The sequence below is a fragment of the Ammospiza nelsoni genome, chromosome 5 (assembly GCF_027579445.1).
Source record: "Ammospiza nelsoni isolate bAmmNel1 chromosome 5, bAmmNel1.pri, whole genome shotgun sequence".
Classification (NCBI taxonomy): domain Eukaryota; kingdom Metazoa; phylum Chordata; class Aves; order Passeriformes; family Passerellidae; genus Ammospiza; species Ammospiza nelsoni.
The window spans coordinates 350,199-372,931 of record NC_080637.1 but is presented as its reverse complement, the minus strand read 5'-3'; the positions used below and the strand labels follow the sequence as shown (position 1 = coordinate 372,931).

The 22,733-nt window shown below is 61.4% G+C and overlaps 1 protein-coding gene across 1 annotated transcript in view; it reads left to right on the top strand.

Annotated features, from left to right (window-relative positions):
* SND1 (staphylococcal nuclease and tudor domain containing 1) overlaps positions 1 to 22,733 on the top strand; it is a 75,659-nt gene that overhangs the window by 30,751 nt on the left and 22,175 nt on the right. The window contains exons 11-14 of the mRNA XM_059472057.1: positions 6,798 to 6,887; positions 14,993 to 15,093; positions 19,418 to 19,528; positions 21,453 to 21,525. Of these exons, the coding sequence (XP_059328040.1) occupies positions 6,798 to 6,887; positions 14,993 to 15,093; positions 19,418 to 19,528; positions 21,453 to 21,525 (375 nt within the window). The remainder of the gene's footprint in view (positions 1 to 6,797; positions 6,888 to 14,992; positions 15,094 to 19,417; positions 19,529 to 21,452; positions 21,526 to 22,733) is intronic.

Here is a 22,733-nt window from a genome sequence, read left to right as displayed (position 1 = left end):
TGCCTGCAAAGGCACATCCCGAGGCTGCTCCAGCCGGATTCTGGGCCGAGGGCAGCCTGGAACCAGCATCTCCCACCATGGCAGGGGTGGGGATGCATCCCCCAATTCCAGGTACCCGGTTTGAGATGCTTGGAATGCAGCACCCCAATTCCTGGTGCCCAGGATGGGATGTCTGGGATGCAGTGCTCTGTCCCAGGTGCCAAATTTGGGGTGTCCAGGATGCACCCCTCAATTCTAGGTGCCCAGTTTGGGGTGTCTGGAATACAGCTCCCCAGTTCCAGGTACCCAGTTTGGGGTGTCCAGGATGCCTCCCCCAATTCCAAGGGCCTGGTTTGGGATGCCTGGAATGCTGTGCCCCAGTTGCAGGTGCTGCTGCTGAGGATCTGCATTCCAGCAGCCAAAGGGTATTGAGATAAATCCAGCTCTGTGATTTCCACCTTTTTGTGGGCAGTTAGTTCCTGAGGGTGGATGAATTCCAGTGGCTGGGACAAGACCCCTGCAGCAGCAGCAGAGCCGTGTCTCCTGTTTATCCAGGGGATCCTGGGTGCCTGGAGCAGGGATGCTGCTGCTGGCGCAGTTCTCGCAGGGATCTCAGCCTCCCTGGGAGGGAGCAGCTCTTCCGGAGCTCCCGGGCAAGTCGGGCTGGTTTGACACCAAATTCCAGCGCTGCGGTGGGGAAATGAGGGAGGGAAAAGCACGAGTGATCTGTGGAAGGAGAGGATGTTTTGGGATGGCTCAATTTCCTCATCAGCCCCGGAGAGGGGCGCGGAGCCAAGCGCTGCTGGATGATGGATCCCCCGGGAGGGGCAGTGCCATGCTGGGATGTCCCCCAGTAATTCCCTGCAAAGGGAGGACCCTGCCCACCCTGCTGCCCCCACGGAGGGGTTTGGGGCCAGGCTGGGGCTGGCACAGAGCTGCCAGTGGGGTGAAACCCCTTTGAGGAGCTCCTGTCAGCACCCTAGCCCAAATTGAGGAATTCTTCCCCAGTTCTTCTTCAGCCTGGAATGTTGGAATCATAAAACCATGGAATGTTTTAGGTAGGAAGGGACCTCAGAGCCCCTGCAGTGCCACCCAGCCATGGCAGGGACACCTCCCACTGTCCCAGGCTGCTCCAGCCCCAGTGCCCAGCCTGGCCTTGGGCACTGCCAGGGATGCAGGGGCAGCCCCAGCTGCTCTGGCAATGCCAGCCCAGGCAGGAATTCCTCATTGCCAAGATGCCACCCATGGCTGCCCTCTGGCAGTGGGAGCCATTCCCTGTGTGCTGTCCCTGCAGGCCTTGTCCCCAGTCCCTCTGCAGCTCTGCTGGAGCCCCTGCAGGCCCTGCCAGGGGCTCTCAGCTCTCCCTGGATCCTTCTCCTCTCTACCCTGGGACAGTGGGAGGTGTCCCTGCCCACGTCAGGGGTGGCACTGAAGGGGCTGTGAGGTCCCTGCCCACCCAGCTCAATCCCTGATCCCCAGATTCTATAATTTATAACTTTATTATTTATAGTTGTGCGTTGTGCTGAAGCAGCCCCGGTTATTTCCGTGCCGTCGCTTCCATCGCTCCCCCCCGTTCCCATTTGTCCTGAGGTGTTCCTGCTCCAGCTCCCGGCGCAGCCCAGCCTCCCTGGCTCTTCATCCCTGCCCGGGATGATGAGGATGGGCATGCACAGCGTGTCCTGGAGCGGGCACGGAGCAGAGCCTGGCACGGGAGCATCAATCCCACTGGAGCCGGGGCTGTCCCACTCCGGGCTCTCGGGGTCACTGTCCTGGCCATGGGGTCATGTTCCCTCCATTTGCAGTTCTGTACCCTCCATTTGGGGTCCTGTATCCCACTTTGGGGTCCTGTCCCCTCTGTTTGCAGCCCTGTACCCCTCTTTGGGGTCTCCCAGCTGGAATGTTGATGCTATGGGGTTGCTGGGGGAGGATTGGGGCGGCTCTGGTTGTGTTTGGGAGTGGGGATGGTCGGCACTGGAGTCACAGCCCCAGGACAGTCTCCAGAGAGGAAACAGCCCCAGGCTGGGCCAGGGGAGCCTCAGGGTGGATTTTGGGGAAAATCCTCCTGGAAAGGGCTGCCCAGCCCTTTCAGGATCAGTGGCAGCCTTGTCAGTGCTGGGGATGGTTGGACTCAATGGGCTCTGAGGCTTTTCCAGCCTCAGTTATCCCACAGTTCTCCAGCTGTGCTGCCCTTTTCCTGCCAGCCCCTGGCTGTGCCCTGTGTCCCCCGGTGCCATCAGAGGCTCCAGCAGTGCCCAGCTCCTGCCACTCGAGTGGCTCTCGGGGCCTGCGGCGCCGCCTGCGAGTGGGGACAAGGAGGGAGCAGGAGCAGCGGAGCAGGAGAGGCTGGAGAGGCTGGAGAGGCTGGAGAGGCTGGAGAGGCCAAGTGCCCACTTGAGGCGTCGCTCCTTGAGCAAGCACCTGCCTGGGGCTGCCTGTGAATGTCACCGGGATGTCACTGGGAGCTGCTCGTCTCCATCCCCATGCATGTCACATCCCTGCCGTCCTCAGGGCTGTCCCTCGCAGCTCCCGGCGTCACTGCCAGCCCAGCTGGGCTCAGGGATGCTGGGAGGGAGCTGTGGGAGCGGCGCTGGGCCCGGGCAGAGCGGAGCTTTCCCAGGAGCAGCAATTCCTGAGCACTCCTGCTGCTCTGTCCCCGCCCTGCCGGCCCCGGGATGGACGTCCAGGATGGATTCCCCACCCGGCACATCCCAGGCGGGCTCAGCCCAGGGTGAAGCGTGGTGTGACACCCTGATGGGCCGTCACCCGTTCCCTGCTTCGGGAGCAGGAGCTCCCTGGGGCCTCTCCTGCTCCGGGTGGGATCGTTCCCCCGTGCTTGGCTCTGCCCCACCCTGGGGGCTGCAGTGTCCCCGGGTCCCCTCCCAGCCCTGGCGTTTCCAGCTGGCAGCTCCCGCTCTCCTCCCGCTCATTCCGCCCTGCCGCTGCGAGTTGATTAGCTCTGCTAATTACTTTGCAAATAATGAGCTTCCCTAATTGCGCTGGCAGGGACGGGGGGGCTCTCCCCACCTGCCATCCCACGGTGCCACCAGGCTCTGGGTCCCCTCGGCGCTGCTGGGGACCCCCCTTGGGTGTTGGCACCCAGAATTCTGGGAGCAAACCCTAAAATCTTTGCATGGGGAGCTGGGAGCTCTGGCTCATCCCAAGGGGATCGGGCCATTCCCCCTGCTCTGAGGACCCCTGGATCAGTGGCATGCGTGTTCCAGACGCTGCCTGTTCCCTGTCAGGCCTCTGGGATGGATCTCCGGGATGGATTCCCCACCTGGCACATCCCAGGCGGGTTCAGCCGAGGGTGAAGCGTGGCGTGGCACCGCTGATGAGCCATGGCCCCTTCCCTGCTTCAGGAGCCTGCAACTCCATGGATTCCCAGGAGCCTCTCTTGCTCCAGGTGGAATCCTTCTCCCACAAGGGGAATGGAGCAGGTTCCCCCCATCCTGGGGTCCCTCAGGGGCTGCAGAGTCCCTGGGGAGCCCTGGAATGTGGAGCTGGAGTTGCCATCCCGGGTCTTGGAGCATTTCCAGCTGCTCCAGCTGTGCCTGCATCCAGCATCACCCCCACCCTGTGCCCGTGGGAAGGGGCTGGGGCTGGGAGCAGGACCCCCGGCAGCTGGGAATGGCAGCACTCCGTGGTCAGTGTCCCCCAGGAATTCTGGCAGTGGATACGGGCTGCTGCTTCCCTGGAAACAGACCTTAATTAGGCCCTGCCCTGTGTAACGCTGTTAATTGGAGAGGAGAGCTGGAATTCTGTCACCTGTTGGGTGTTCTGGGCCGTGGGGAGTTGTTTTCAGGGGTCTCTCATCCCGCTCTGGAGCTGCTCCGTCCCTCACTGGAACCAAAAAGTTGCTTTCTTGCCCGGCTTCCCCAGCCTGGCATAAACCAGAGCATTCCCATCAGGTTTGGGATTGAATTCTCCGTGTTCCAGGAGGGAAGGGAGCGGGTGCCCCCCTCCTCCGGCAGCTCCCTGAAGATGCAGCTCCGGCTCCGTCGCTAATGGAGCGACGTCCTCGCTGCTCACCTTTAATTAAGTGAGCCTCAGATCCCTGGGCTTAATTAACTTCTCAGTGGCTGATGACTCTCTCCAGCAGCCGAGGAGAGCCGGGACTGGCATTTCATGGAATCGTGGGATCCCAGAATGGGTTGGGATGAGTTGGGTTGGGCTGGAGGGGACCTCAGAGCCCATCCAGTCCCACCACGGGCAGGGACATTTCTGCTGTCCCAGGCTGTCCCAAGCCCTGTCCAGCCTGGATGTGAGCACTGTGGGGATGGAGCAGCCACAGCTCACGAGGTGATTCATTGTTGGGATCCAGCTCCTGCCTCGGAAAATGGGTTAGACCCAACACAATCCTTGTCCGTGTCGGAAATTGCCGGAGTTTGCCGGCTGTGGGATTCCGTTAACTTCCCGCTGTTCCATTGATTTCTCGTGTTTATTTGCAAAAGCTCCGCTGAGCGTCCGAGGTCTTGAACGGCTTCCCAGAGCCGTCAGCTGCTGCTTTCCCTGCGCTGGGAGTGTCACTGCTGTGGGACAACAGAGCCACGTTTAATGGGGCTGACAGGGGGCGGCCGGGCTGGGCAGTAAACGTTCCCGTTATCCTGCTCCTGGCGCTGCCAGCCTGTGCGGGGAGGATTCCCAGAGGGAATTGGCATTTTGCAGCAGCAGCAGCAGCAGCAGGATGGGGGGGCTGGGTCAGCACCAGCACAGACGGGGCTGGAGTGGTGCAGCCGTGGGTCCCAGCACAGCACTGGGGTGCCTGTGCTGGTGACCCCCTTTTTGGGGTGACCCCTTCTTGGGGTGACTCCTTTTTTTGGGATGGTCATCCCTTTTTGGATGACTCCTTTTAGGGGTGATCCCTTCTTGAGGTGACTCTTTTTTGGGGTGGTCGCTTTTTGGAGTGACTCCTTTTTGGGATGGTCCCTTCTTGGGGTGACTCATTTTTGGAGGGACCACTTTCTGGGGTGGTCTCACATGGCTGCAGACCTGTGATTTGCTCTGAAGGAGCTTTGGGGAGGGCTCAGATCCCTCCTCCATGGCACATCCAGGACGGGCAGGATGGCACCGTGGATCCCAGTATGGCTTAGGAATGGCAGTGGTGCTGTGGGGTCTGTGCTGGTTGTCCCTTTTTGGGATGGTCCCTTTTTGGGATGGTCCCTTTTTGGAGTGGTCCCTTTTTGGGGTGGTCCCAGTGGCTGCAGACCCAGAGGAGCTTTGGGGAGGGCTCAGATCCCACTCCCGTGGCTCCCTCAGGAATTCCCTGCCGGCCCCTGAGCCCCCAGCACTGCCCGGAGGTGCCGGGGCCACCCAGGGCTTTGCTGTCCCGCTTCCCGCCCTCTGGGATGGGATTAGGGATTTAACAGCCTGTGCCAGACAGACACTTAACTAAGCCATAAATTTGGAGTTCGTTAGTGAGGATTAATTAGTGTTTGCGCAGGGCTTTGCCGCGCGGAGCCGCGCTCGGTGTCGGAGCTCTGCCGTGACCTTGGGGAGGGCGGGAGCATCTCGGGGCCCGGATCCATCACATCCCACTGATGGAAGGGTCCGGGGTCACCCCGACGATTTGGGGACTGGGAATGCTCCAGGAGCCCGTGGGCAGGGGCTGGAAGTTTGGAAAGGGGGAGCTGTGCTCCCCTGGGAAAGGGCAGAGAGAGGGGCTGGTGGTGCCACGGTAGCTCCTCCGTGCTTGTTCTGAGCTCCCGCAGCTCCAGGGGCTGGAGCAGCACCTGGAATCTCCTTTGGGACCTGCTGTGGGGGCAGGAGGTGCCAAAATTCCTGGGGATCCCCTCACAGGATCCATCCCATTCCCATCCCTTGTGCTGGCTGTGGGTTCCTGGGGATCCCCTCACAGGATCCATCCCATTCCCATCCCCAGCACTGGCTGTGCATTCCTGGGGATCCCCTCACGGGATCCATCCCATTCCCATCCCTTGTGCTGGCTGTGGGTTCCCCAGGATCCCCTCACAGGATCCATCCCATTCCCATCCCCAGCACTGGCTGTGGGTTCCCAAGGATCTCCTCTCTGGATCCATCCCGTTCCCATCCCTGGTCGATGCAGGCAGAGGAGGGAATGTCTCCAAGGAGCAGTCTGGGAATGAGCAGCGTCAAGGACAATAAACTCTGCCAAAGCCTCGTTCATTAGGGAGGAGCTGAGTGCTGCCGGCCGTGTCCGCCCTCTCCTGCTCTGTCTGACTCTGCTCCTCCATTTCTGGCTGTTTTGGCCTGATCTCCCCCTTTTCCAGGATTTCCTCACCAGCTCGGGCAGCTGTGAGGGGGCCATGCCCATGGCACTGTGGTGGCGAGCAGAGCAGAGTCTGGGTTGGGCTGCATTGGGTTGGATTTTGTTGGTTTTTGTTGGGGCACGTTGGGCTACTTTGGGTTGTGTTGGGTCACTTTGAGTCACTTCGGGTCACTTCATGTTGGGTCACGTTGGGTTACACTGGGTTGTATTGGGTCTCTTTGGGTCACTTTGGGTCACACTGGGTCACACTGGGTCACTTCAGGTCATATTTGAGTCGTGTTGGATTGCGTTGGGTTGAATCCCCGTTTCCTTTGGGAGTCTCCCCTTTTTGCTCAGCCTTTGCAGGGATGTGACTCCAGGAGATGTCCCTGGACAGGGCTGGACACCCCAGGGGGTTCACCCTGCTCGCTCCCACTCCAAATTCCATCATCCCCTTCCCTCGTGGATCTGTCACTCGGGAATGTCCAACCTGGCACCAGAGGCTGCTGGCACCTCCTCCTGTGGGATGTTGGGATTGGGGGGGGGAATGGAACAGATTTGGGAATGCCCTGACCCGAGTCCCCTCTCTCGACAGGACAAGAACAGGAAGCTGAGGCCCCTCTACGACATTCCCTACATGTTCGAGGCCCGGGAATTCCTGCGCAAGAAACTCATCGGGAAGAAGGTACGGAGGGAGGGGCGAGGCTGGGGTGGGGCTGAGGGTGAGGGGACAAGGGATGGGACAGTGAGGATGAGGGAGTGAAGGAGGGGATGAGTCTGATGCCCGTGCTGCTGTGTGGCTCCTTGGGAAATTCGGGGATGCCCCCAAGCCTGGAGAGCCCCTCGAGGCGTTGCCCTCCCCATTTCCCGGGAATTCCGCCTGGCTTCTCCCTTTGTTTCCCTGGCTGTTTTCCGAGGCTGGTTCAGAGCAATTCCGGGAATGAGGAATGTGTTAACCAGCGGAGCGAACGCTCCGGATGCAATTTTCCAATGCTCATAAAACAGTCAAATAAAATCAATTCCCTTTGTGGCGCGGCCGTTGCTGCTCGTCGGGGCTGCTCCGGTGCCTAATTGGATCTTTCCAGCTCGGAGCCTGCCCGGGCAGTCCGAAAAAATAGGGAAAGGGAAAAAGAGCAGCTTGGGAGATTTTTTTAATGGGAAATCTGATGCTTTCTGGAGTTGGAAAAGAATGTGGGAGTGTTGGCAGGATTTATGATGGGAGCACTGGGTCTGGAATGGGGTTCTGGCACCTCAGTGTGGTCCCAGTTTGAGCCATTCCGGGGTTACTGGTGCCCAGTTTTCTGCCATCCGCCGTTGCTGTGCCCTGTGTTGCATCAGGGATTGGAATTGGCTCTGGCACTGGGTGCCTTTGGAGGGTGACCTTGGGATTTCAGGGTGTTCTGGGATTAGGGAAGCTCAGCCTGCCCTGGGTGCCTGGCTGTTCCAAGGAGCTGTGGGATTCCAAGGAGTTCTGGCATTCAGGGAGCTCAGCCTGCCCTGGTTCCTGGCCTGCCTCGGGAGCTCCGTCCATCCCCATCACTCTGGGGTCCATCCTTCTGGATCCTTTCCCTGTGCCTTGGGAGGCTCCTCATGGACACATCCCATCCCGTCCCATCCCATCCCGTCCCATCCCATCCCGTCCCATCCCATCCCATCCCATCCCATCCCATCCCATCCCATCCCATCCCACCCCATCCCATCCCATCCCATCCCATCCCACCCCGTCCCATCCCATCCCATCCCATCCCATCCCATCCCATCCCATCCCATCCCACCCCGTCCCATCCCATCCCATCCCATCCCATCCCATCCCATCCCATCCCATCCCATCCCACCCCATCCCACCCCATCCCATCCCATCCCATCCCATCCCATCCCATCCCATCCCATCCCACCCCATCCTATCCCATCCCATCCCATCCCATCCCATCCCATCCCATCCCATCCCATCCCATCCCATCCCATCCCATCCCATCCCATCCCATCCTGCTGGAGCGCTGGGTCAGCCCTGACATTGCTTTCCAAAATAATTCCCTCTGGAGAAAGCACCGAGGGGTGATGAGGAAGGATCCATCCCTGTTGTGGCTGCCACGGCTCCTTTTCCTCCAGCTCCTGTTGGGAGAGGAGCTGGGATGCGAGAATCCACCTCTGAATTCCCTGCTCCCTGGGAAGGGATGGAAGGCAATGCATTTTCCCTCTTGCCCTCTCATTCCTGGGCAGTGGGAGTTTTCCAGGCTGGGATTTTCATCGCACATAAGGGCTGGGTTTGGGGATTTTGGCTCCTGTGCCGGAGCCTCTCGCAGCTCCGCCGTGTCCTTCCCAGCCGCTGGAATTTGCCCGGCGGCGCGGGATGAGCCGGGGCCGGCGCCGGCTGCCCAGGCCGCTATGGATTTGTGGAATAAATCCGTGGAGCGTGTCGGAAGGGCCGGCTCCTCCGCCCATCGATCGCGCCGCTGCGCCGCGGAGCCGCTCCGGATAATTGCGCCGGGGCGGGAGATGGATCGCGGCTCTTCCCTAATTAACTCTGGGATTAATCGCTCGCATGGACGGAGCCGGCAAGGGAGAGCTCCGGGGTGGAAATTCCCTGGGCACGGAGGCGGTGCCGCCCCGTCCCTGGCAGCTGCTCCAGGGGGAAGAAAGGAGGGGCTCCCTGGGGCGTCCCAGGACCCCGTCCCTGTGTCCCATCCCTGTGTCCCATCCCTGTGTCACATCCCTGTGTCCCATCCCTGTGTCACATCCCTGTGCCCATCCCTGTGTCACATCCCTGTGTCCCATCCCTGTGTCACATCCCTGTGTCACATCCCTGTGTCCCATCCCTGTGCCCATCCCTGTGTCCCATCCCTGTGCCCATCCCTGTGTCCCATCCCTGTGCCCATCCCTGTGTCCCATCCCTGTGTCCCATCCCTGTGCCCATCCCTGTGCCCATCCCTGTGTCCATCCCTGTGCCCATCCCTGTGTCCCATCCCTGTGCTCATCCCTGTGCCCATCCCTGTGCCCATCCCTGTGTCCCATCCCTGTGCCCATCCCTGTGCCCATCCCTGTGTCCATCCCTGTGCCCATCCCTGTGTCCCATCCCTGTGCCCATCCCTGTGCCCATCCCTGTGTCACATCCCTGTGTCCCATCTCTGTGTTCCATCCTGTCCCATCCTGTCCCATCCTGTCCCATCCCTGTGCCCATCCCTGTGCCCATCCCTGTGTCCTATCCCTGTGTCACATCCCTGTGTCCCATCCCTGTGTCACATCCCTGTGTCCCATCCCGGTGTCCCATCCCTGTGTCCCATCCCTGTGTTCCATCCCGGTGTCCCATCCCTGTGTCCCATCCCTGTGTCACATCCCTGTGTCACATCCCTGTGTCACATCCCTGTGCCCATCCCTGTGTCACATCCCTGTGTCCCATCTCTGTGTTCCATCCTGTCCCATCCTGTCCCATCCTGTCCCATTCCTGTGCCTCATCCCTGTGTCACATCCTGTCCCATCCCTGTGTCCAATCCCAGGATCCCCTCCCTGTGCGCCATCCTGTCCCATCGCTGTGTCCCATCATTCCCACCCCATCCCTTTTGGGAAGGCTGATCCCAGCTGGGAATGCTGCCCATCTCCAGAGCCCTGAGTGGTTTCCCGGTGGTTTTCCAGGGCATTCACCTGTCTGGTCCCCGCAGATGCTTCCAGGGATTCTCCTTTGGGGCTACAACAGCAGCAGTCCCGGTGCCAGCACTGCTGGGGACCCGGGCTGGGATAAAACAGGGATGGGTTTGACCAGGGAAAGCCTTCTCCCTGGGAACACCATCCCGGTGCCGGGGAGAGGGAAGGCTTTGGCACACTGGAGGATTTTTGGAATGTCGGGCAATTTTTCCTGCGTCTCAGGGGAGCTTGGGAGCTCTGGGAGAGCTGGCACAGCAGCGATGCTGGGGCGGGCGGGGGGGGATTTGGGGAAGATCCCAATTCTTGATGCACCCGGGGCTGGGGACAATGGGGACCCATCCCTGGGGGAGCTGCGCCGTGCCCAGCCGGGATCCAGGTGCTGTTCCCGGGCCGGGATCCGGGTGCCGTTCCCGGGAATGCGCCGGAGCCGGGGCGGCTCTGCCAGCTCCGGAGCGTCACGGGGCCGGCTGCGTCAGCCGCCGCTTCCACGTGTGGAGCTGGGCAGGATTTGGCTGCCGGGGAGGATTTGGCTGCCGGGGAGGGAGCCGAGCCGGGAGAGCTGTTCGGGAGCGCATTTTCCCGCCCGGATTGCGCTTGGAACGAACGCGCGGCTGCTGCAGTGGGCTGGGCTGGCCCCGGCACGGGAGGGGCAGGGGCGAGCGGGATTATTGCCGCTGTGAGCGTCCCAAATCCGGGCGCCTCTGCTCTCCCTGCACCCATCGCCTCCCAGCCCGGCGCTGCCGTGCTTATCCCGCTCCAAGGTCAACCCTGCCCCGGGGGTCTCCGCGGCCCCTCCGGCGGCCGCTGCAGCGGGAGGGAGGAGGCAGCCGGGTCCTGCTGGATCCGCTGCTGGCGGTGCCGGAGGCGCTCCCGCGGCTGCTGTGGAGCATCCTTGTGGCACATCCCGGCCTTTTCCAGCAGGGATGACGGGAGGATGGAGAGGTGGAGGGCGTTAGGGAAGCGCAGCCCGCTCCGCTCGCCATTCCCAGGAAATCCCGCAGCCCGCAGCAGGATGCGTGGGCTGGGGGCTGGGACGAGCCGGCCCTCGGCAGGGAAACCGCTGCTCCAGGGGGAAAACGCTTCCCTGGATCTGCCCCGCTGTGCTGGGGACCACGGGATCCCCCCATCCCGCCGGGATCACCCCGCACATTGCCGGGAACAGCTCCCATCCCCTGGCCCCGCCGGGTCTCCGGGAACCTCCTCCCTGCGGCACGGGGGGGACGCGGGGGGCACGCACCCCCCGAGCCCCGGGCAGCCCCTTCCCAGCCCCCCCGGCCCTTCCACCCGGCACGAGCTGCCGGCGAAGTAAAAATATTCCCGGGCGCGGGTGACGCCGCCGGGCCGGGAGATCCGCGGGCGGGCCGCGTATTTTTAGCCCGGCAGGTCTGGGCTGCCACCCACCCCCCATCTGTCCCCCCCGGGCCCTCCCGTGTCCCCGCGGCCCCCCGGAGCCCCCCGTGGGATGAGGGAATAGCAGGGAACGGCACCGGCACCCACCCCGCCCTCCCCATCCCAAAGGTGGGGCTGCTCCCGGCCCTTCCCGGCGGGATCAGCCCCCATTCCCCCTCTTCAGGCAGCCCCCGGGATGTCCCCCCAGGATGGGGATGTGTCCCCGCTGCCTGGGGTCCTGAGGCTGGAGCAGGGGATGTGCCTGCAATGTCCCGTTGTGTCCCCCCAGCCCTGACTGGGGCTGGAACTGGGACAGGACCACGGGGGTGCCTCCCCCACCTTGGGACCTGCTGGGGACAGGGTGGCAGGGGCCACACCCTGGGGACAAGGAGCTGGGACCCTGGTTCTGGTGACAGTGAGGCAGGAACCCCATCCTGGGAGCAGAGTGTTGGGAACAGCCTCGCTGGGACCCTGGTGCTGGGGACAAGGCCAGAGGCCACATCCTGGGGACCCCATCCTGTTCCCCCATGTCATGGCACCCCCAGCTCTGTGCTGGTGAGCCCAGGCAGTGAGTGCTGGGGTGCAGGGTCCCCGTGGGGTGCAATGTCCCTCTGTGTGCAGAGTCCCTGTGGGTACCAGGTCCCCGTGGGTTCCAGGTCACTGTGGGTTCCGGGTCACTGTGGGTGTTGGGTCCCTGTGGGTGCCAGGTCCCCATGGGTGCAGGATCCCCATGGGTGCCAGGTCCCCATGGGTGCAGGATCCCCACGGATTCCAGGTCCCCATGGGTGCCAGGTCCCCATGGGTGCAGGATCCCCCGTGGGTGCAGAATCCCCGTGGGTTCCAGGTCCCCATGGGTGCAGTATCCCCATGGATGCAGGTCCCCATGGGTGCAGGGTCCCCACGGATTCCAGGTCCCCACGGGTGACATTGGCGGCGGTGGCCGCTCGCAGCCCGCGCGGTGCCGCCGTTCCGGGCTGGATGCGCTCCCGGGAGCGGAGCTGCCGGAGTGATTTAATCCACCCTGACTGCAGCTGACCTTGGAGAGCCACCCAGGCGCGGCTCCGGCTGCTCCGGGGGGAGCGGAGCCCGGGGGTGCCGGGGGTCCCTGCACCCCCAGCCCTTCCTGGCCCCTGCACGGGCACGTCGCCCTTGGATCCCGGGAATGCTTTGCCCGCTGTCCCCGGTGCCGGGGCTGTGGGGTGCCGGTGCCACGTCTGGTGTCACATGGAGCCCAGGCTGCCCTCAGATGATCCCGGGCGTTGTCCCTGCAGCTCCGTGTCCCTCCAGCTGAGCGGCACCCCCAGGGCCTTTCCCAGCTTTCTGTGTCTGGAGTGTTCCGTGGGGCTGGTGTGATCCAAGGGGGAACTTCATGGGATCATGGAACAGTTCCAGCCCTGCCATGGCACGGACACCTTCCCCTATCCCGAGTGGCTCCAAGCCCCGTCCAGCCTGGCCTAGAGCACTTCCAGGGATCCAGGGGCAGCCACACGCTGTGCCAGGGCTCCACTTGGCCTTGTGGAACCTCATCCCACTGTCTTTGTCCCTTGGATCTGACCTGTCCAGATCCCTCTGTGGATCCTTCCTGCCCCTGGGCACATCTGATACAGCGGGACACAGTGAGGCACAATAAAAGGCTTTCCTGTTGAGGGGTGGCCTCATCCCATCCCATCCCATCCCATCCCATCCCATCCCATCCCATCCCATCCCATCCCATCCCATCCCATCCCACCCCATCCCATCCCATCCCACCCCATCCCATCCCATCCCATCCCATCCCATCCCATCCCATCCCATCCCATCCCATCCCATCCCATTCCATCCCATCCCATTATCCCATCCCATCCCATGGATCCCATCCCATCCCATCCCCCCCATCCCCTGGATCCCCTTATCCCATGATCCCCTTATCCCATGATCCCATGATCCCACTATCTCAGTCCCTCTGGCTCCTCCCCGAGCCCAGGATCCCCCGTTCCCCCCGGCTGCTCCGCCACCGCCGCCTCTCCCCGTTGCCGGTGCCGCATCCCCAGCCAGGTGTTTCCCACGCCAGCCGCTCCTGAGCCAGACATCTCAAAAGCCCTGGAGCAGCTGAATTCCCAACCTGCCTCTCGGAGTAATCGGCGTCTCTTTTTCCCCTCCAGTGGTTCCGACGGGAGCTTTGCTGCGAGGAATCGCTGTAACCGCTCCCCTTAATTGGCTCTTTCCTGCCGGAGCCCCCTCTCCGCACGGAAAAGCCGCGGCTCCGGCGCCCTGCCAGACGCTCCGGCCCTGTTTGCATTTTGATGTGGGTTTAATGAGTGATTTTCGGGATGAGCCGAGGCTTTGGAGGGGCTCAGGGATGCTCCTGCCTCGCCTGTCTGGCTGCCTTTGGCTCAGCGCGGCTCCGGCCATGCGGAACGGGAACAGGAACAGGAGCGGGAACGGGAAAAGTCCACAAGGGCCAGGTCCAGCTCCAGGGCAGCAGCACTGGGGTGTCCCCAAAGATCCCCACATCGGCCCCCTGTCACCCCAGTGTCACCCCCTCTACCCCAGAGCCTCAGGGTGTTGCAGCTGATACCAGGAAAGCATTGAGGATGGAGCTTCCCTGGGGAAGCAGAGGGGTGGGATTGGGTGGGATTTTCATGGAAATGGTGCCTGCAGATGTGAGATGTGATGCTGGGAACTGCTGGGGGGTGATGCCTGGATGAAGAAAGGTTCCAGGGAGACCTTCCAGGGCCTGCAGGGGCTCCAGGAGAGCTGCAGAGGGACTGGGGACAAGGCCTGCAGGGACAGCACACAGGGAATGGCTCCCACTGCCAGAGGGCAGCCATGGGTGGCATCTTGGCAATGAGGAATTCCTGCCTGGGCTGGCATTGCCACAGCAGCTGGGGCTGCCCCTGATCCCTGGCAGTGCCCAGGGCCAGGCTGGACCCTGGGGCTGGAGCAGCCTGGCACAGTGGGAGGTGTCCCTGCCATGGCAGGGTGGCACAGGGGCTCTGGGGTCCCTTCCCACCCAAACCATTCCAGGATTCCCTGATCCCTGCATGTCCCAGCTCACCCCAACCCCGGTGCAGTGGGAGGTGATGAATCCAGCAGGATCTGCCCAGAGGTGTTCCCAGTCCCTGTGTGGATCCCAGAGGGTGCCAGCATTGTTCCAATCCCTTCCTGCTGTGTCAGAGCCGTGGGGGCACTGTGGAATTCCAGGCTCGGGGTGCTCCCTGCCCTGCCCCAGACCTTCCCATCCCTCCTGGAGACCCTGATTCCGAGGCACACTCCTGGTGGAGCGTGAAGTGCCGCTCCCATCCCTGTCCCAGTGGGAATGTCGTGTCCATAAACCGGGAACTGCCGGGGCCACCACACCTCGGGATCCCCATGGAGCTCTGGGGACACCTGGCAGGTGCTGGGATCCCAGCTGGGATCTTGTCCTGCCTGGAAGCTCTGGTGGTGCCAGAGCCGCTGGGAAACGGCTCCGTTCCCTGGGCATGGAGACGGAGAGGGGCTGGAGACTGGCAGTGGGAACGTGGGCACGGGGAGGATGGGGATGGGAATAAGGATGGGGATGCAGATGAGGATGGGGATGGGGGTGGGGATGGGGATGGGGATGAGGATGAGGGCCTGGCTGTCTGATCCTGGAGATTTGGGCGTGGAGAGGATGAGGATGAGGATGAGGATGAGGGTGAGGATAAGGATGAGGATGAGGATGAGGACGAGGGCCTGTCTGGCTGATCTGGGCCCTGACTGAGGGTCCAGGCAGTGCCAGCCCTGAGCCATTCCCTGTTCCAGGTGAACGTTTCCGTGGATTACATCCGCCCCGCCAGCAGCGCCACCGACACTGTGCCGGCCTTCTCGGAGCGCACCTGTGCCACCGTCTCCATCGGCGGGATGTGAGTGCTCCCTCCACCTGCCCTGCCCTGCCCACCTGCCCTGCCCACCTGCCCTGCCCACCCTGCCAGGGCTCCGTGGGGCTGGAGGCTGGCTCGCTCCCCATTGGCCTGGGATCTGCCCCCATTCCTGGCATCCCAGCTCTGTGATCCTATGGGGTACATTGGGGTGCTGCTGTCTGGACCCCCCATACCTGCCCCCCCACAGCTGCATCAGTTTTGGGGGATGTCAGGATGAGGTTCTCCCCATCCGGCTGCCTCAGGGGTGGCTTTGGAAGAGTAATCCCTGCTGTGTATCCCGGGGTGTTTGTCCTTCCCTTCCCTGATTTTTGTTCTCCATGAGAAGGTTCAGAAGTGGGGCATGTTCCAGAGCAGCCAGAATTTGTGATTTTTCCCCCTCAGGGCACGGGGTGCCGGTGCCTCTGGCACATCCCTGTGGATAGGCCAGGCCCCCAGCACATCCCTGTGGATAGGCCGAGCCTCGGGCTGGCAGCGGCTCCGGGAGCTGCGTAGGGAGGATTTGTCATAGGCCCTTGGTTGCTTTCCCAGTTTTTTTTCCCGGTAGCAGCTATTTTGGAAAGCGCCCAAAGCGCTGCAGCGCTGCCTTTCCCTCCGTGATCCAGGGGCTGCGAGAGCTGCGCTTCCCTTCCTTCCCTTCCCTGCAAAACCTGGGAGAGCTGCCTTCTCCTGCTCCCTAATCCCAGCGCTGGGAGAGCTGCTCCTGCATTCCCGGGACGTGCCACAGTGCCCGTGCCGTTCCCAGGGCTGCATCCTGGGATGTTCCACAGTGCCATTCCCTGTACTGTATCCCAGGATATTCCACAGTGCCTGCACCGTTCCTGGGATGTTCCACAGTGCCATGCCCTGTACTGTATCCCAGGATATTCCACAGTGCCTGCACCGTTCCTGGGATGTTCCACACTGCCATTCCCTGTACTGTATCCCAGGATATTCCACAGTGCCTGCACCGTTCCTGGGATGTTCCACACTGCCATTCCCTGTACTGTATCCCAGGATATTCCACAGTGCCTGCACCATTCCTGGGATGTTCCACAGTGCCATGCCCTGTACTGTATCCCAGGATATTCCACAGTGCCTGCACCATTCCTGGGATGTTCCACAGTGCCATTCCCAGTACTGTATCCCAGGATATTCCACAGTGCCTGCACCATTCCTGGGATGTTCCACAGTGCCATTCCCTGTACTGTATCCCAGGATATTCCACAGTGCCTGCACCATTCCTGGGATGTTCCACAGTGCCATGCCCAGTACTGTATCCCAGGATATTCCACAGTGCCTGCACCATTCCTGGGATGTTCCACAGTGCCATTCCCTGTACTGTATCCCAGGATATTCCACAGTGCCTGCACCATTCCTGGGATGTTCCACACTGCCATTCCCTGTACTGTATCCCAGGATATTCCCCAGTGCCTGTGCCATTCCCGGTGCTGCATCCCGGGATGCCGGGGGTGGAACAGAGCAGGGTCTGTGTCCCGAGGCCTTTGCCAGGCTGGGATGGAGCAGGGAATAAAGCCTGGCTTGTCCTCCTGGAGTGTCCGCCCGGCATCTGGGCTGGGCTGAGCCTGCTTGGGATTCCGGGCACGGCAGCGCCGGGGCGGGAGCCAGGGCAGGAGCTGCAGCCCCAATCCCAGCTCAGGCACGGGGACTGGGGGGGCTGGAGCACAAACCCAGCTTCTCCTGCTGGATCCCTGCTCGTAGCCCAGCCTGGATCCCTGCTGGATCCCTGCCTGGATCCCTGCTCATCTCCCAGCCCCTATTCCTGCCCGTATCCTGCCCATTTCCCTGCCTGCATCCATCTCCTCCAAGCTTTGGGCCTGATCCCTGCGCTAGGAATGCTGGTGCATTCCACAGCATCCCAGAGCATCCCACAGCTCTCCACAGCATCCTGCACCATTCCGTAGCATCCCACAGAATCCTGCATCATCCTCAGAAAAAAAAAAAAAGCTCCTAGAAATCCCTAATGCCACATTTCAGGAGCACCCTGTGCTGTAATTCCAGGTGCAATTCCTGGCAGGAATGGGGGATCCCTTCCCTGGGGGCAGCAGGGCCGGGTGCTGCAGTTTGGGATGATTTGGAGTTTGGGGGGTGGGATGGGTTTGGCACCCCTGATCCTGATCCCAATCCCAATCCCAATCCCAGTCCATGCTGGGCACCGGCTCTGGTGGGATGAAACCCATTCAAAACTTTCTTTGGGAAAGGAAATGCGGGAGGAGCTTAAAAATCGACATTTTTGGCTTGAAGTTCCCAAATTGGTGTTTTCCAGCCTAAGGATATTTTTCCCATTGTATTCCCAGTCTTTAATGTGGGATCTGGGATAAACTAGGGGATGCTCCTTCCCTGCAGGCCACAGCTCCAGCTCCATTCCAGAGCTTTGCTGGGAGGTGGGAATGGGGGGTGCCTCCCCGTGAGCCAGGCTGGAGCAGGGGCTGGAATTCATGGGCTGCAATTCCTTCTCTGAGCCATTATCCCTGCCTCCCTCACCCTCCTTCCCTGGGTGCCAAGATCAGTCCCCGTGGGAATTCTGAGCCTTAAACCCTCTGAACCCCAAAAGAATTTGGGCTTTTCCCGGGATTTCCGGCCCAGTGAAGTGTTGTGGCACTGGGAAGCAGCCGGATTTCGAGGCTGGGAGTGCTGGGAATGCTCCAGAGCATCCGGGCTCTGCAGTGGCCCAGGGAGGGGACACTTTTCCACACCCTTTTCCAGGATGCAGCTGGGATGGGGGGGTGGGATGTGTTGAGGATGAGGAGCAGGATTTGACTGGGATGGGGAGTGGGATGTCTGGGATGGGGAATCTCAGGGAGCGCCGGGAGCCGCCCTGGCCCTTCCCTGGCCTCCCCCAGCTCCTGCTCCTTCCCCAGCATTCCTGAGGTGCCCATTCCCGGGGTGCCCATTCCCGGGGTGCCCGTTCCCGGGGTGCCCATTCCCGGGGTGCCCGTTCCCGGGGTGCCCGTTCCCGAGGTGCCCATTCCCAGGGTGCCCATCCCTAGGGTGCCCATTCCTGAGGTGCCCATTCCCGGGGTGCCCATTCCCGGGGTGCCCGTTCCCGGGGTGCCCGTTCCCGAGGTGCCCATTCCCGGGGTGCCCATTCCCAGGGTGCCCATCCCTAGGGTTCCCATTCCCGGGGTGCCCATTCCCGAGGTGCCCATTCCCAGGGTGCCCATCCCTAGGGTGCCCATTCCTGAGGTGCCCATTCCCGGGGTGCCCATCCCTAGGGTTCCCATTCCCGGGGTGCCCATCCCCAGGGTGCCCATTCCTGAGGTGCCCATTCCCAGGATGCCCATTCCCGGGGTGCCGATTCCTGAGGTGCCCATTCCTGAGGTGCCCATTCCCGGGGTGCCCATCCCCAGGGTGCCCATTCCCAGTGCTCAGCATTCCCCGGCTGCCGCAGCTGCTCCGGCTGCAGCGATTCCCTCGCTTGCCAATCCCGAATTTTTGATTCCTCCCCCTGCTCCGAGACCTAATTTCAGCTCCCGGTGCTGGATTTGCCCTTCCCCCCACTCAGGAAGGGGCACGCCGGGGATTCGGGCAGGGATCAGTCCCTCCATCCTCTGGATAGATCCTCCTTTTTGGGGATGCTGAGGGAATTAGTGGGAGGGGCGGTGACTGGAGGAGAATTAGGGAAGTGCTGGCGAAGGAGAATTCATGGATTTGCTTAGAGCAGTGGAATGTGGTGGATTCACCCCTGCCTGGCACAGGCCTCCCTTGCTGATCCCAGAAATCCCAGTTCACTGGGAGAGGCTGCTCCCAGCCCCTTCCCATGGAAATGGGGGTGGGGAGGTCACCCTGTCCAACCCCCCCGAACCGGTGCCCAAATTATTTACCAGAAAAAAATAGGATGGTGGAATCAAGGAAATTCCCATGGGCTGGGGGCCATCACCCCTTGGGTTTGGGGGGAATCTGGGGGTGGTGCCTTCCTTCCCAAACCACTCCCTGCTCCTGGAAAAAAGTGACGGGATTGGGAAATCCAGGACTCGGCTCCCATGGGCTGGGAATGCTGAGCCTGCTGGGTTTGGGGTGAGAGGGGAGGGGAGTTTTGGGTTTTGGGGTGAGATTTTTGGGGTGCTCCTTGGAGGCTTCTCCCTGTGGCATGAGCCCAGTTTGGGTCCCCCATTGTGCCCAGAGAGCTGGGATGTGTCACTCCAAGGCCTTCCCTTGGGATGGGATGGGATGGAATTGGGATGGGATGGGATGGGATGGGATGGAATTGGGATGGGATGGGGTGGGGTGGGATGGGATGGGATGGAATTGGGATAGGACTGGGGTCTCCCTGCCCCATTCCCACCCCGATCCCACCCCGTTCCCACAGCAACATCGCGGAGGCGCTGGTCAGCAAGGGCCTGGCCACGGTGCTGCGCTACCGGCAGGACGACGACCAGCGCTCGGCACACTACGATGAGCTGCTGGCAGCTGAGGCACGGTGAGCGCGGGGCTGGGGGCTCTGAGGGGTCCCCTGGGCTCTCCCTGTCACATCCTGTGTCCCTGTCCTGTGTCCCCTGTCCTGTGTCCCCCTGCCCCATCCCTGTGGCTCGAGGTGATTCCCACACAGATGTCTGTGTCCCTCTGTCCTGTCCCAGCCCATGTCCCTGTCTGTCCCCAGCTGTGTCTCAGGTACACCAGATCCAGGTGTGCACAGCCCAGCTCCCCACGCAGAGGATCTCATATCCTGGTGCCCCCCATGTACACAGAGATCGCTGTTCCCAGCCTCAGGAGCCCCCCGGGTGTCCCCGTGTCCCTGTCCCCCATCCCACGCTCCCCCTGGAATGGCGATGGACACCCTTCCCTGCCCGGCCCCGCTCCAGAGCCCCCCGGGTGTCCCCATGTCCCTGTCCCTGATCCCACGTTCTTGATGGCCCTGGAGTGGCGATGGACACCCTTCCCTGCCCGGCCCCGCTCCCCATGTGGACAGGTGTCCCGTGTGGACAGGTGTCCCCGTGTCCCTGTCCCCCATCCCACGCTCCCCCTGGAGTGGCCATGGACACCCTTCCCTGCTCGGCCCTGCTCCCCATTTGGACAGGTGTCCCATGTGGACAGGTGTCCCCGTGTCCCTGTCCCCCATCCCACGCTCCCTCTGGAGTGGCCATGGACACCCTTCCGTGCCCGGCCCCGCTCCCTCCGGAGGCGGCTCCGTGGCGGCTGAGCCCGGCGGGGATGGTGGGATCTCAGCTCCTCCTTGGCAGCAGATCCCGGCACGGTGCCGAGAGCCGGGAAGAGCAGCTTGGAGGGGGCTGCGGCGCCTCGCCGGGCAGGGCTGGCTGCTGGGAAAAGGCGGCTCGATCCGGAGGGAGCTGCTCCCGCTCCCTCCCAGCCGCGCCCGGGCGGTGGGCGGCCGGCAGATTGCTCGCAGGCTCCTTCCCAGCGCCTGGAATGTGCCTTTTGGGGAGCCTGGCAGGAAGTCAGCAGCTCGGAGCTGCCGAGGGGGCACCGGGATGCCGGGATGGGATCTGGCACCTGGGGCCGGGTGCAGGGATGGGATGGGGCACCTGGGGCTGGGTATGGGGCTCGGATATGGGGCCTGGAGCTGGATACAGGGCTGGGATGAGGCACCTGGAGCCAAATATGGGGCTGGCATGTGGCACCTGGAGCTGGATATGGGGCTGGGATGTGGCACTCCAGGCATCTGGGATGTGGCACCTGGAGCCAGAGCCACACTCCAGGGTTGGGGTTCAGCCTGGATGTCCCCAGGTGGAGGTGCTGGATGTTCCTGCCCGATCCTCGAGTGGATCAGGTGATGGAGGTGGCTCATCCATGCCATTGGGAGCTTTGGCACATCCCAAATCCAGGATGGTGCTGGCACCAGGCAGAGGAGCTAGCAGCTCTGGGACAATGCCAGGAGCAGCAGGAGTGGGATGCTCTGGGATTTTGGATGAGGTTGTGGTGCAGGGCCTGGAGCACTCTGGGGGATCCATTCAGCATTCCCAGCTCTTCAGAGAGCCTGGAATCACATCCCAGACCATTGGTTCTGCCAGAATCCTGGCACTCTCCAGCCTTTCCCAACCCTCCAGGCCAGGCCCGGGGGCACGAGGGGACACTCCAGGCTCCAGGTGGGGACAGAGAGCTTGGTGGCCTCATCCCAAGGGAACATCCCAGGGGAGCATCCCAGGGGAGCATCCCAGCCCTGTACCCTTGTGCTGAGACAAGGATCAGGATCCGAGCCCAGCGTTGGGCCTGGCAGCAGCTCCAGCATCCCGCTGGTTTTCCGTGTGTGTTCAGTGCCCTCCGTGTGTGGCATTCCCCTCACTCCACGCCTGGGACAGCCCCGGTGTCCCGGCGGGCACAGGGGAGGCTCCAGCTCCCATCCTGCTGCGGCCGGAGCTGATTCCCGGCGCTCCCTCTCCTCTCAGGGCCATCAAGAACGGGAAGGGGCTGCACAGCAAGAAGGAGGTGCCGATCCACAGGGTGGCCGACATCTCCGGAGTAAGGATCCATCCCCTCGCGCACGGCATGGGCGGGAATTCCGCGGGGGATCAAACGGGATAAAACCCACACCTGCCGTTGTTTTGGGAGCTGATGGGGTTTTTGTTTTCCTTTTTTCCTTGGATAAATAAACCGCGAGTTGCCCCGTAGCCTGGGAACCAGGAATGCTGGCGGGAATGCAGGAATCCGGGATTGCCCCACTCTCCTGAGGGAATTTGGGGATCCCCATACCTCCCAGCAGAGCTCCTTACATTCTCCTCAATTAATTAATATTTTTGAGGATTTCTGTGGAGCCCTTCCATGCTGGGATGGGGAAGGGCAGATCCCAGGAATGACGGAATGCTCCATTAGGGATGGGGTAAATGGAAAAATGGGGAAATGGGGCCCGATCTGTCCTGCTGATCCAGGCAGCTGCCCTGTGGGGAGGGACAGGATGGGCTTTGGGATGGATTAGAGGCTGGGTTTAGGGATGAATTTTGGATGCATTTTGGCTGGATTGGGGATGTATTTGGGATGCGTTTTGGGATATATTTAGGATTCATTTTGGGATCTATTTGGGATTTTTGGATGTATTTTGAGATGCGTTCTGAGATGCATTTGGGATGTCCTTTGGGATATTTTTGGGATTTTGGGATGGATTTTGGATTTTTGGATGTATTTTGAGACGTGTTCTCAGATGTACTTGGGATGCGCTTTGGAGTATTTTTGGGATTTTGGGGTGGATTTGGGATGCGTTTTGGGATATATTTGGGATTTGTTTTGGGATGTATTTGGGATTTTTGGATGTATTTTGACATGTGTTTTGAGATGTATTTGAGATGTGTTTTAGAGTATTTTTGGGATTTTGGGATGGATTTGGGTTGCATTTTGGGATGGATTTGGGATGTATTAGGGATTTGTTTTGGGATGTATTTGGGATTTTTGGATGTATTTTGAGATGTGTTGTGTTTTGAGATGTATTTGGGGTGTATTTGGGATTTGCCTTGGGATGTATTAGGAGATGTATTTTGGGCTGTATTTGGGATTTGTTTTGGGATGTATTAGGAGATGTATTTTGGGCTGTATTTGGGATTTGTTTTGGGATGTATTTGGAGATGTGTTTTGGGCTATATTTGGGATTTGGGCTGCGTTTGGGGCGCACAGCCCATTCCCAACTGGAAGCGCTCAGCTCCGTGCCCAGATGTCACAGCCCGGGTGTCACAGGGAAC